At 36.3% G+C, this 14,316-nt stretch overlaps 1 protein-coding gene across 1 annotated transcript in view; it reads left to right on the top strand.

Moving 5' to 3' along the window:
* Zbtb10 (zinc finger and BTB domain containing 10) overlaps window positions 1–14,316 on the top strand; it is a 43,267-nt gene that overhangs the window by 14,096 nt on the left and 14,855 nt on the right. The window contains exon 2 of the mRNA XM_013012573.1: window positions 1,361–2,252. Within this exon, the coding sequence (XP_012868027.1) occupies window positions 1,361–2,252 (892 nt within the window). The remainder of the gene's footprint in view (window positions 1–1,360; window positions 2,253–14,316) is intronic.

The raw sequence follows: 14,316 nt of genomic DNA, 5'->3' as shown, positions 1-14,316 counted from the left end.
TGGCCAAGACACAGCAGTAAAGCTAAAGTTTTTATGATTTAGCCATTCCCTCTGTGATTGGTAAAAATCATTTCTGAATGTTTAGGGATCTAACATTTATATTATTTCAGTCTTGTCTGCCCATATTTCCTCTCTTCTCACTTAGTATATTAGTCCTTACAGTCTAGTTTTTATTTTCATGTGGTTGTCTATTCTCATAAACCTGCAGGTTCATATAGTATGTATACATTCCGTTATTATAGAAATTGTGTGCCAAAAATATGAGCATTTGTAGCACTTGAAGTTAATACTTTCAAGTTGTCCTTGCTACTAAAAACAGCTCAGCAATTTTTCTCTGTGGAAAAAAAAATTACTTCAGACATGTAGCCAAGTTATTGATTGTTGTGCCAACCTCTCGTTAGGCTAATGGGAATAATAGAGTTCTACCCGCAGGGAACTAACCCACCTCACATAGTCACTAATTAAGGTTATAAAGCTATTAGTTCTAATTTGTGTACTACTTTATCATTTAAGAAAAAGCCATAAGGATAGTGACTTGACCAAGGACACACAGCTAATAACTGGTACTGACAAAAACTGGCATTAGATCGTTTTCTAATTATTTATCACAAAATGTTATATAGGATTTTATATATGAAAGTGATACTAAATAGCTCTGCAATGAGTACTAAGTATGATTCGTAAGAAATAAATTGTATCAACGTGAAAGACTTTGAAATTTAGGAATTTTAACTCACCTTGGAGTTCATAGTATTCATGACCCTAAAGAGCTATGAAACATTTTGAAAGTTGATTAGGAAATTATAGAACTAGGCATTCATTCTTGTAGTAGAAACATTTCCTCATAACAATCTAAATTTTATAATTAGTTAGGTTTAATTAACTGACCTAAACTGGTTTTTTTTACCTCTTTAGATATGGTGATTTGTCCACTGTATGTATCTACAACTTAGATTTTTAAACTCAATGAGAAGAGACCACTGCTTTCCTGTCAGAGATAAAGCAGACTAACTTGATTCCTATAGATGAAAGTTTCTTTTTCCAAACAAAAGAATAACCTTTTATTTTCATTTTAAAATATCTTAATTCAACTGTCCTCAGTTTATATTTGAAAAGAATTACCAATGAAATACTGCTGATCCTCAGTCAGATGTGTTTCATTTTCCTTATAATTGTGTAGTGACTGTGCCACACATTTTACTCAATTTCTTTGGATATTTGGTATTATGAACATTTTAATTCTAAATGCATAGTAACTATGCTCAGAATTACTTTAATAAAATGCATGTTGATATTTGTTTTCCTTTGGGAGGGGTTTAAATGTAAATAAAATTTAATAATGTTTTCCATCCAATTACAGGAGTCAGAAATACCATCAGAGGAGGGGTACTGTGACTTTAATAGTAGGCCAAATGAAAACTCTTATTGCTATCAACTTCTTCGACAACTAGATGAACAGAGAAAGAAAGATATTCTTTGTGATGTCAGCATTGTGGTGAGCGGGAAAATCTTTAAAGCTCATAAGAACATCCTGGTTGCAGGCAGCCGTTTCTTTAAGACTTTATATTGCGTTTCAAACAAAGAAAGCCCTAACCAAAACAATACTACCCATTTAGATATTGCTGCAGTTCAAGGTTTTTCAGTCATCTTGGACTTCTTGTATTCTGGTAATCTGGTGCTCACAAGCCAAAATGCCATTGAAGTGATGACAGTGGCCAGCTACCTTCAAATGAGTGAAGTTGTTCAAACTTGCCGAAATTTCATTAAAGATGCCTTAAATATAAGCATTAAATCAGAAGCTCCAGAGTCTGTAGTTGTGGACTATAATAATAGAAAACCAGTTAATAGAGATGGTCTGTCTTCATCACGGGATCAAAAAATTGCCAGCTTTTGGGCAACACGGAATCTTACCAATTTGGCAAGTAATATAAAAATTGAAAATGATGGTTGTAATGTCGACGAGGGCCAAATAGAAAACTACCAAATGAATGACGGTAATTGGGTCCAGGATGGTTCTCCTGAATTGGCTGAAAATGAATCTCAAGGCCAAACAAAAGTGTTTATTTGGAATAATATGGGCTCCCAGGGAATTCAAGAGACTGGCAAAACAAGGAGGAAAAACCAGACTACAAAGAGATTTATTTATAATATACCACCTAATAATGAAACAAATTTGGAAGATTGCTCAGTGATGCAGCCACCTGTTGCCTATCCAGAAGAAAATAAGACCCTAATCATCAAGGAAGAACCAGGTAAATATATATATATATATATATACAGTGCTATCTCTATTTTCGTTCTAAGTCTAGTTAGATAAATCTTCAAATAGTAGACTTTTAATATTTAAAATTGTTATTATAAAGGTGATATACAGAGGGGTTAGTTACATAAGTCAGGTAAAGGATACATTTCTCTCTTTTCCTTTCTTCCTTTCTTTCCTTTCTTTCCCTTCCTCCCTCGCTCCCCTCCCTCCCTCTCTCCCTCTCTCCCTTCCTTCCTTCCTTCCTTCCTTCCTTTCTTTCTTTCTTTCTTTCTTTCTTTCTTTCTTTCTTTCTTTCTTTCTTTCTTTCTTTCTTTCTTTCTTTCTTTCTCTCTCTCTCTTTCTTTCTTACTCTCTTTTTGTTGTCAGTTGTGGGGCTTGAACTCTGGGCCTGGGTGCTGTCCCTCAGCTCTTCAGCTCAAGGAGAGCACTCTACCACTTGAGCTATAGCACCACTTCCAGGGCTGGCTTTGAACCGCAATCCTCAGGTCTCAGCCTCCTGAGTAGCTAGGATTACAGGTGTGAGCCACCAGCGCCCACTAAGAATACATTTCTTTTTGGGCAGTGTAACCCCTTCTCTGTCTGCCAGTTTTTCCCTCCAATCTTTACCCACAAGTTGTAGTTTATTTTCAGCATAGTATCCTGTGAGTACCATTGCTGAAATAGTAGTAAGTAATAGGCAGTGCTACAATTAAAAGAAGAATAAAGGGGAGAAATCACAAAAATATATTTGGTATATTTTGGCTTTAGTGAGTTTTTTTTAAAACTTGTAATAATAACCAGGTATTACATATACAGATACTTCTCCACATCCGGTGGTGAGCTTATGCCTCCATAAGCCTGATGAAACTATCAATAAGTAAAAAATGTACTTAATACACTTAGCCTAACTTTAATGTGCTCAGGCTAAAAAAGAACTGCAGTTGAGCAAGATCGTCTCACACTAAGTGATGAGTAACAGGAAATTTATTAAGTACTATTCTGACAGTTGAAAAGTTGTTGTACATGTATACCTTATTCACAACAGTAAGCTGAAAAATTTTCAAATTGAACCATCTGAAATAGAGCATTTCTTGTTAAGGAAATAGTCTAGTTGCATGTATAGTTGTTTGATTTTGCTTGTTTTAGCCTCTGGCTCATAATTTTACAAGTGGCAGGAAAGATAGTCTTTAGCTGTAATATAAAATCCGTACTTTATCATATTGGAACATTTCTGAGGTTTTTTTAAACATCCTTTATCCAAACATTTAAGTGTTTTATAGAATTTGGCTAATTTTGAGATTAAAAAATTAAAATAATTAAAAATTATTTAGGACTTCTGTTGTGTGCTTTCTATAGGTCTTAAAGAAACTGATATTTTAAGTTTATTCACTGTCACCATCTAATTTTCATTCATTCTCCTTTGCATTACTTTAGAGGTATCTGAGATCTTTCCCTTTACTGTATTCCTAAGGGAATATATGCAAGAATCTTAGCGTATCTCGTTCATAGGGAAGTTTTTCAAAGTGGGGTAGAGAACTACTATTAGAGTAGAAAGAATTGAAAATTTTCTTTACCTTGAGTTTAATCTAGCTAGCTATGCTTAAAGCACTGTGGGTTTGAGGTTTCAGGGTTTGTTCAAAACTGCCATATGATTTAATGCCTGCTTTGCCTCAAAGTACTGCGACTACTCAGTGTCTGATTTATATGATATTGATTATGTGAGGATACAGTACTTTTTATTGAAAAGAACTATGTTTTCTGTTTCCAGAGGACAAAATACCATAGTAATTTCCATTAACTGGTTTTTGGATTTGGGCTATTTTTCACTGATAGAAATTTTACTTCTGTGAAAATTAGCATGGAGAGCTGGGAAGTTGGCTCAGTGGTAGAGTGCTTGCCTTGCATGCATGAGGCCCTGGGTTCGATTCCTCAGTACCACATAAGCAGAAAAAGCTAGAAGTGGTTCTGTGACTCAAGTGGTAGAGTGCTAACCTTGAGCTAAAGAGCTGAGGGACAGCACCCAGGCCCAGAGTTCAGGCCCCAAGACCAACAACAACAACAAAAGAAAAAAGGAAAGAAAGAAAAAAAAAGGCTAAAACAGAAAGGTCTCCATTTCAAGGCCAGACCCCCCCGCCTCCAAAAAAAAATTAAGTTGAAAAGGTAACATATACATGTAGTTAATATACAGTAGATCTCTACAAAAAAAAGAAAATTAGCATGTATGGATAGTTAGTACTATTCCCTGCTCTTTTCCTTTGTTCTTAAATTTTAAGCAATACAATCCCTGAGACAGTTTTGTTAAATAAAATATATAGGGTAGATAGATAAACTCCTTAGCTGGCATTTTTTGGTTATTAATAATGTAGAGTTCTCAAAAAATGAGAGCTACATTAGCTTTTGGTATTCCAAATATGGTAGAAATTCTGTTGTATTTTAAAATACATATGGACATTTGCATACATACAAATTTCTTTTAGAAAATAAGCAGATATTGTGGGTAATGACAAAATTAATCAAAGGTATGTTCTTTAATGCCATATAATATTGGAGTGACTTGAAAATCATTAATATAGAGCTATAATGTAAAGTTTCAAAAACAGCAACACTTAGTAGTAATTGTTACCAAATGTCTTAATGTCATTGTATCAATGGACCAGGCCTATGAAAATTGCTTAGTGATTAGTGTCTTTAGTGTCTTTACAAGCTTATTCTTATGCCATGAATAGCACTTTGACACCTGTACTTGCTTGACTCATAAGTTTGGTTCCATCAGTGATAAAGTACATTCTGTCAAATCTTTTTACAGTTTTTTTTGTTTCTCTAAATCAATATAATTCAATGGCAGAAAATAGACATAATCTTACCTAAAGAGGAGATATGTAAGGTAGGGCACCTAACCAGTCAGACCAGTATTTTTAGGTACTCCTCATAGTTTATACTCATACAAGAAGGGGTGCCTTGACTGGCAAAGACCACACCTATACAAGATGTGGAAGTAAAAGCACTATTGTAGGCACACACAAACATTGCCAATAAGCAAGGATACACACACACACATTTTTTTTTTCTTGTCCATTGTGGGGCTTAAACTCTGGGCCTGGACGCTGTCCCTGCACTCTTCAGCTCAAGGTAAGCACTCTACCACTTGAGCCATGGTGCCACTTCCAGTTTTCTGGTGGTTAATTGGAGATAAGAGTCTCAGAGTTTTCCTGCCTGAGCTGGCTTTGAACCACAATCCTCAGATCTCAGCCTTCTGAGTAGCTAGGATTACAGGTATGAGCCGCCAATGCAAGGACATATTTTTTTTTTTTTAGTTTTTGTCTGTCCTGGGGTTTGAACTCTGGGCCTGAGCTCTTTTGCTCAAGGCTAGTGCTCTACCATTTGGAGCCACAGCATCACTTCATGTTTTCTGGTGATTAATTGGAGATAAGACTCCCATGGACTTTGTTGCCTGGGCTAGCTTCAAACAGTGATCCTCAGATCTCAGCCTCCTAAGTAGCTAGGATTACAGGCATGAATCACAGGTGCCCAGCTTAAGGATTTACATTTTTATCAAAGCCTATGAGGAGTTACTGGATCCTGAAAACAAGAAAGGAAGATTCTTGGGATTGTTTTTCACTTTCTATGGTTTTCTTCCAGTAACAGAATATTCAGACTATGCAGCTGACTAATCAGCATTGTGAATTCTGAGCAGTCTTATTATTGTTAATTAGCAGCTACTAGCCTCTGAGAAATAGCTTCATAATTAAAATTGGCTTCCAAAAGTTTCCTATACTTTGCCCCAAATGAATCCCAGAATAATTTGAAATATAACTCCAGTAGCAGAAAAAGGAGATGTATGTATTTCCTGTGATTTTAAGAGTACAGATAATTCTGACCTCCCATTATTTCATGTCTGGGGTATAATTTATTTTTTTTTCTGCTGGTCCTGGTGCTTGAACTCAGAGCATGGGTGTTGTCCAAGCTTTTTGCTCAAGGCTAGCACTCTACCACTTCAGCTATGGCTCCACTTCTGGCTTTTTTGGTTCTTAACTGAGATAGTCTCTTGGACTTTCCTGTCCAGGCCTGGCTTTGAATTGTGATCCTCATGTAGATACCTACTGAATATCAGCTAGGATTACAGACATCAGCTACCAGTGCCTGGCTCTGTAATAAAACTTAAAAAACAAACAAACAAAACCACTGTCAATGTAGCTCACACAGTAGAGTACCTCACAAGCCAAAAGCCCTGAGTTCCATACTCTTAATACGCCAAAAAATAAGACAAACTCTCAAAAAGAAAGAAAAAGAATATCTTATGAAAGCATTATGGTTAGGAAATATTATTACATGGGGTTTGGAGGCTGACAAGGTTGTTTTTATTTTAAAGAGCTAAAATCTAAATATTTGGCTTGGACTAAAGATAAACTACGTTAAACTTTGCAGTTTAGAACATGAAAGCAATCATAGGCATATGTAGACGTATGTCTATATATTGTGGTGTTTCCATACTGGGTGTTTCCAATGAAACTTGTACCAGTCTTTGGAATAGAACAGTGGTTCATGGTTTAGCTACAGGTTAAAATCATTTATAAGCATTAGAAACCATAATACAAGTGTGATTACTTAGATAGGGATTCCAATTTAATTGGTATGTTATGTGGGCTGGATGTGGTTTTTTTTTGTTTTAAATGCTGCAAGTGATTCTACTGTGAGTCAAGGTTTGAGATTCACTAATAACAGTGAAGAGCCTAAACTGAATCAGACATAATGGATTGAAAATCAGCTTCACTACTTAACCACTATGTGACCTTTTGTCAAATTGAAACTCCTATCCTCCGTTTTCTTACCTTTATTTCAGTTGTTTTTGTTATTATAAAGGCAATATGCAGATGAGTTACCATTTAAGTCTGGTAATGAGTACATTTCCTTTTGGGCAATGTCATACCTTTTTTCACATCCAGTTTTTCTCTCCCATCCCTACTTACAAGTTGTATAGTTCATTTTCAACATAATTTCTAGTGACTACCACTGCTTCATTTGTTCACTTCTTTGTCCCTCTTACCATCCCAAAGACAAACAAGACAAAAAGAAAAAAAATGTGGTTACTTCATAGGATTTTTAAGAAAACTATCAAACAAAGACCTACTGTTCTAATCTCCCTTATTAAAGTTTGGAAAGACTGTTGAGGTCATTATCAGTTTTTCCAGTGCTAAGTACTTTCTGCCAAATGCTAGATAGATGGTCTTATAGAGCTTTAGTTTGATTTTAACTACTTACAAAGATATTCTCTTAAGCAGTCTGTTAGATAGGATGACTGTGATTAGGAAGTCATTTTATCTTAAACCAAAATTGATTTCTCCATAGTATCCTAATTCTTCCACTTAAACATTTTAAAAGAATATTACCAATTTTTAAGATATTTTTTTTTTGTTGGTGGTGGTGCTGTTAGTCGGAAGGCTCAGCTCTGGACCTGGGCACTGTCCCTGAGCTCTTCATCCCAAGGAGAAGACTCTACCACTTGAGCCACAGAACCACCGGTTTTTTGGTGGTTAATTGGAGATGAGTCTCATAGACTTTGCTGCTTGGGCTGGCTTTGGACCATGATCCTCAGTTCTCAGCCTCCTAAGTATCTGGGATTACAGGGATGAGTCACCAGTGCCTAGCTTTAAGATTTTTTTTATTGGTACAACTTGAGTTGTACAAGGCTTGGAGAGTTCATTGTTACATTTGCACATGTTTACAGTATATTCCAATCAATCTCCCATCACTTTCCCTTCTCCCATTCCTAGAACAATTTCAACAGGTTCATTGTTTTTTCTTTCCACATGAGAATATATATACAAGTACTTAAGCCATATTTATTCTCTCCTACCCCCTCCCTCCTGCCACTGATTGCTATCCCCAAACAAATATTTAGAAGGTTGGAGTTGTTTTTTGTTTGGGGGTTGGGCTTGAACTCAGGGCCTGGGTGCTGTCCTTAACCTTCTCAGTAAATGCTGGCACTCATCACTTAAACCACAGCTCCACTTTTGGTGGTTAATTGGTAGTTTCTTTGGCTTTTTTTGAGATATCATTAAGATAAGGGACTTGCTGATCATCATAGCTTCGCTCAGCCTCCCGCAGAGCTAGAAGTATAGATTTTTAGCGATTGGCATCAGGCTCCTTGTCTTTTGAGATAAATGTTGCTATGCAGTCTCTGTCTCCCATCTTTTTTTTTAAGTGTTTTAGAACTGGAAGCATAGTAGAGTCCCACCTGTAAGCAAGAAACATTGTCTCTTTTAACTTTAAAATTCATTAATGAACTCTTACATAATTGGTTATGCTTAGTTTTTCCATTAAGAAAATATTGGGAGAAAATAACTGAATTTTTAATGAATTTAAAGATCTGTTTCAAGTATTTGCAAAGTTGTAAGAATTATTCAGTTGCAAATAGTGTTACCCTTTTGGATTCATGTATACTTTGCTGGAAATATACCTTCCTCAAGTATAACTTCTGTGTCTATATAGTTAGTAAACCATCATAGTTCTAATGAAAATGGAATTTGGATGCTCCATAAAGCTTCTAGGAGTTTTGTTCTGATAGTATTATCTGTTTCTTGACCCACTACTGAGATTCACTGAAATCATTTCTATTACACAGGAGTTAAACTTCAAGTAAAGAGTTCCTAGGGGGTTTTGTTGTTGTTTTGTTTTGTTTTTGTCCCAGTCCTGGGCCTTGAACTCCTGGGCCTGGCCTTCTTTTGTTCAAGGTTAGTGCTTTACCACTTGAGCCCAAGGTTAGGCTCTACCATGTGAACCATAGCTTCACTTCTGGCTTTTTCTGTCATTAATTGGAGATAAGAGTCTCATGGACTTTACAGCTTGGTCTGGTTTTGAACTGTAGTCCTCAGATCTTAGCCTCCTGAATGGCTAGGATTACAGGCATGAGCTACTGGCACCCGGCCTTGTTTTTTTTTTTTTTATTTGTTTTGTTTTGTTCTGTTTTTTTAAGGCATAGTTGTACAAAGGAGTTGCATTGTGACATGTTCACAGGTGTATACAATATATCCAGATAAAATTCTTGCCCTCTTACACTGTCTCTTACATTTTTCCCTTCTTAAAACAACTTCAAGGATGTGGTGCTGTGGCTCAAAGCAGTCAAGTGCCAGCCGTGAGCAAGATCCAGGGATAGTACCAAGGCCCTGAGTTCAAGCCCCATGACTGACAAACAAAAAACAACAAAACTTCTCCAGTAGAGGTTTATAATTGATACCAAATACTGTAAAGGTAGTTTCTATCAGTGTTTGCTAGTAAATGTAGCCATAGATTTTATACATAGTGATTGATTTTCATCTTTGACAAAAGTTAATAGAATTTCATGTAAATTTTTTTTCTTACTACCAAACAAGCTTTTAAGGTAGTTATGCTATTTACTCAAAAGGTAAAGTTCAGAATATCTAGCATTTCTCTCACCTAGATTTCTGCTAGGAAAAATAATTTCATGGAATTATTAATTTTCATTAGTACTTAGAATTAAAGTTTGAAATATTTAAGCTTAAATTTTTTTCCCTGGTCATGGGGCCTGAACTCTGGGCCTGGGCACTGACCCTCAGCTCTTCAGCTCAAGGCTAGGCGCTCTACCACTTGAGCCACAGCGCCACTTTCTGCCTTTTCTGCTTATGTGGTGCTGAGGAATTGAACCCAGGGGCCTCATGCATGCTAAGCACTCTACCACTGAGCCACCTTCCCAGCCCAGCCTTAAGCTTTTAATTTGTATAATTTTTGGTTAAAAAGTCCTAAAATAATGGTTTGGTTTAAGAATTGTAAGTAGTATTTAGAAAGCAAATTTGAGAAAGACTGTTTAAACTACATAGCTGTAAGTAATCTTAATGAGATATTTGATGTAGTGAATTATTCTAATTACAGCAGATTGTTTAGTTAGAATAATATAGTAGCCAGCATTTTCCCCTATATATTTATTGGGTAATAATTGATACTCTGATTTTGGGTATCAGACTTTAGGGGATTATGTTTTATACTATTTTGCCCTTTCTGTATAATTAGGGCATGAACTATTTAAAAAGAATTTTCTTTTTGGACAGTCATGGGGCTTGAACTCTGGGCCTGGGCACTGTCCCTCAGTGCTTCAGCTCAGGCTAGCACCCTACTTGAGTCACAGCGCCACTTCCCGTTTTCTGTTGGTTTATTGGAGATAAGAGTCTCAGGACTTTGCTGCCCAGGCTGGCTTTGAACTGTGATCCTCAGATCTCAGCATCCTGAGTACCTAGAATTACAGGTGTGAGCCGTTGGTGCCTGGCTTCAATTTAAAGTATTTTCAGCAACCATGAAATTGAAAATTTAGTTTTAGGTTCTGCCTCAAGTGTAAAGGAGTAACAAAAAACAATCTTGTAACTCAAAATTACTGAATAAGAGGTAGGGGATTCGTTTAGCTCAGTGAAAGACTACTTACATGGCAAGTACAAGGCCCTGAGTTCAGTTCTCATCTTAGGAGGAAGGTGAAGAATTCTTGAATCATAAAAGTTCTAAAAGCTATTTTTTAAACTTATTTAAGCAACAAGACCAATTGCTTTATATTTCTTTAAATTTCCTTCTTTAAATATGGATGTTCATATTTTACCATAGTTATGATAATGATGATGATTGGGACAGTGGAAGTAGAGTCGTATTTGTAGACTAGTTTATCCTTCAACTTTGAATCCTGACTCAGGCTCCCTAGTGTCAGAATAACAAGTTGGATTATACTGCTATGTCCATTTTTAATGTTTCAATTATAGGGTATGAATTTAGACCACACTGGGGTGGTGGTGTTAATACTTTTTAAAAATGTGAAAAATTCTACATTCACTACTTTACCCCAAAGGTTTTATAAAGAGATTTGTAAAACTGGATTCTATTTTCTTTCTCTTAAGGGATTCTACATGTTGATAAACCAATCCTTTTGGTATGGAATGTGTTATAAAAGATGAGCTACAAGTCATAATGTTAATTATTTTTTCATTAGAAACTTGGGAGTTAGATACTTGTTGTTCCTTTCTTTTCCTTATTCCTTTTTTTGGTGGGGGTGGGGGAGAGCCCTGGAGCTTGGACTCTGAGCCTGGGCATTGTCCCTGATTTTTTTTTTTTTTGCTCAAGCCTAGTGCTCTGCCATTTAAGCCATAGCTTCACTTCTGGCTTATGGTGGTTAATTGGAGAGAAGAGTCTCACAAACTGTCTTCTATTTTTTTTTTTTGGCAGGGAAAGATTAAATATATAAATATTTTTATATCTGTCAAATAGACACAGTCAAATACAGATATAGAACTCAGACCCTAAATAAGGTACACTTCTGTGTTTTAACATTTTTTTCCTGTAAGACTTTTAAAAAAATGTTTCTGTTATAAAGGTGATATACGGATGGGTTATAGTTAAGTCAGGTAAAGAGTACATTTATTCTTGGACAGTGACACCCTTCCCTTCCTGTCTCCCAGCTTTTCCTTTCCATCCCCCACCCACAAGTTGTATAGTTCATTTTCAACATAGTATTATTAGTATCATTACATTTTGTTCATGCTTTGTCCCTCCATTTTTCTTTTTTCTTTTTTTTCCATTGGTGGTGGGGCCTGAACTCTGGGTCTGGGTGCTGTTCCTCAGCTCTTCAGCTCAAGGCTAGCGCTCTACCACTTGAGCCACAGCACCACTTTTTCTGCTTATGTGGTACGGAGGAATCGAACCTAGGGCCTCATGCATGCAAAGCAAGCACTACCACAAAGCCACCTTCCCAGCCCCCATCCCTTTATTGTGTGCCTCCCCTTGCACTCCCAAGGGCAAGCAAACAAAAACTCCCTTTCCTGGAGTTCATTTCAAGAAATATTATTTTGTGTGATCAGATTTATTGTGCCTTTCTGTTCCTCTCCTAAGAGTATCCTCCTTTGGTCTCACTGAATACCTAGAGATCTGTATAATTTATGTCCTGGTGTATTTTAGATCTAGCTTCAATGAGTCTCACAGACTTTATGCCCAGGCTGACTTCTTATCACAGTCCTAGATTTTGGTCTACTTACAGACAACACCCAGCCACCAAGTATTTTTTAACTAGATTTTTTTTGGGGGGGGGGTCTGGTTGTGGGGCCTGAACTCTGGGCCTGAGCACTGTCCCTCAGCTCTTCAGCTCAAGGCTAGCGCTCTACTACTTGAGCCACAGCACCACTTCCGGCTTTTTTCTTTTTGCTTATGTGGTGCTGAGGAGTCGAACTCAGGGCCTCAGGCATGCAAGGTAAGCGCTCTACCACTGAGCCACCTTCCCAGCCCTAGATATTTTATTTATATGGCATGTAAAGCAAAAATATTTGGAGAGAATTGTTTGAGTGTGACTGGGGAGACCTGCTAAGGACTTTTTGTTGGTGGAAAAAATCTTTTTAAAGGAACCTTGAAGCCCCAGTCTTAAGTCATCAGAAAGTGTCTAAGATGATAAAGGAACCGACAAAGAGCAATGTGTATACAAAATACGTTTGCAGTTGAGCAAAAAATTAAGAAATACTTATTTGAAAATGAAAGTTGAATAGATCTTAGTGAATCTATAAAGGGTTTGTACAGTGGAGATAACTATTTCCATTTCTCCTATGTTCTCATGTAAATCGTCTCAAGAATATTTTTGTTCTAAGAAAACCTTGGTTAGTTTGCATTTGGGTCATTCTTAGAATATTTGGTACTGAGAATAAGAAGAAAATTGTCCAGGAGACATTTCTAATCTAGTCTTGATTAGCACTCATGGGGAAGAGCTATGGTGTGTCTTCCCACATGTAGAAGGCATCCATCTAATGTCAATGAATGTCTACTGTGATCATGGACACCAAGATTAACTGGACTTTAATAATGATAGTTTTACAAAGGAGGAGGCAACAATGCTTGATAAGAAATGTACTCATTATCTTGCCCATGTAATTGTAACCCCTCTGTACGGTATTTTTACAATAAAAAAAACCAAAAAACCAAAAATAATGATAGTTTTATATAAAAATATACTCAGTATTTTTGTTTAGCAATATTCTCAACTTTATTATGTATCAATATAAGGGAATGTGTAGCATAGAATGAAATTTTTAAAAAAGTATATTGAGTATCATTAACAAAGTAAGTTTGATTACACTTCCACACTCATTTTTAAGATTGTGTATAATCTAGGTTTGATTGCCTGAGACTTAGTGCTATTATATTAAACCAGGAGGCAGTATTATATAGTTAAAATTATAGGGCTCCATTCAGCCTTAGAATCTTCATTAATAGAACTGAGGATACAAATAGTTTTTTAGGGGTAGTCATACTGAAATTTGACTCAGGACCTTGAATTTGGCAAGTCCTCTATCAGTTGAACCACACCTCCAGCCCTTTTTACTTTATTTTAGGTAACAGTCATCTGTTTTTGTTGCCTTCAATCTCCTGCCTCTGACCAAATAGCTGAAATTACAGATGTGAAGTACAGTGCATGGCCCTATATAATGAAACTTAACCAAAACTTAAATAAGTGAAAGAACTACTAGATATAAAATTTGTTTTTGTGTTTTTTGTTTGTTTTTGTTCTTGTGCCAGCCTTGGGGCTTGAACTCAGGGCCTGGGCACTGTCCATGAGCTTCTTTTGCTTAAGGCTAGAACCCTACCACTTGAGCCACAGCACCACTTCTGGCCTTTTCTGTGTAGATGGTACTGAGGAATAGAACCCAGGGCTTGATGCATGCTGCACAGGCAAGCAATCTGCCACTAAGTCTTATTTTGAGGTATCTGCTATTATAAAAGTGAAAGAAATGAATAGTCCTTTAGCTAGGTTATTTCAGCGTTACTTACCTATGTATACCTGATCCCAGTCATGGGGAAAAATGTCATTTTGTAAACTATTCTATTTCTTAATTTCATACTTATATCCAATTCTATTTCTGTTTTGTGCTTTTATCCTATTCTATTTCTATTTTATCCTACTATATTTTATTCTATACTACTTACAGATAGCTGACCTCAAAGTGGAGATTCTTGGAAACTAATGTTTCAGAATTTTTTTTCTACTTGCAAGGAAATATTAGTTTGAGTTTTTTTGTTTGTTTTTTTTGCTACATTTAAATGAA

The sequence above is a fragment of the Dipodomys ordii genome, unplaced genomic scaffold, assembly GCF_000151885.1.
Source record: "Dipodomys ordii isolate 6190 unplaced genomic scaffold, Dord_2.0 Scaffold17, whole genome shotgun sequence".
Classification (NCBI taxonomy): domain Eukaryota; kingdom Metazoa; phylum Chordata; class Mammalia; order Rodentia; family Heteromyidae; genus Dipodomys; species Dipodomys ordii.
Note: the sequence above shows the minus strand (reverse complement) of the source record. Positions and strands in the feature narration are given on the sequence as shown.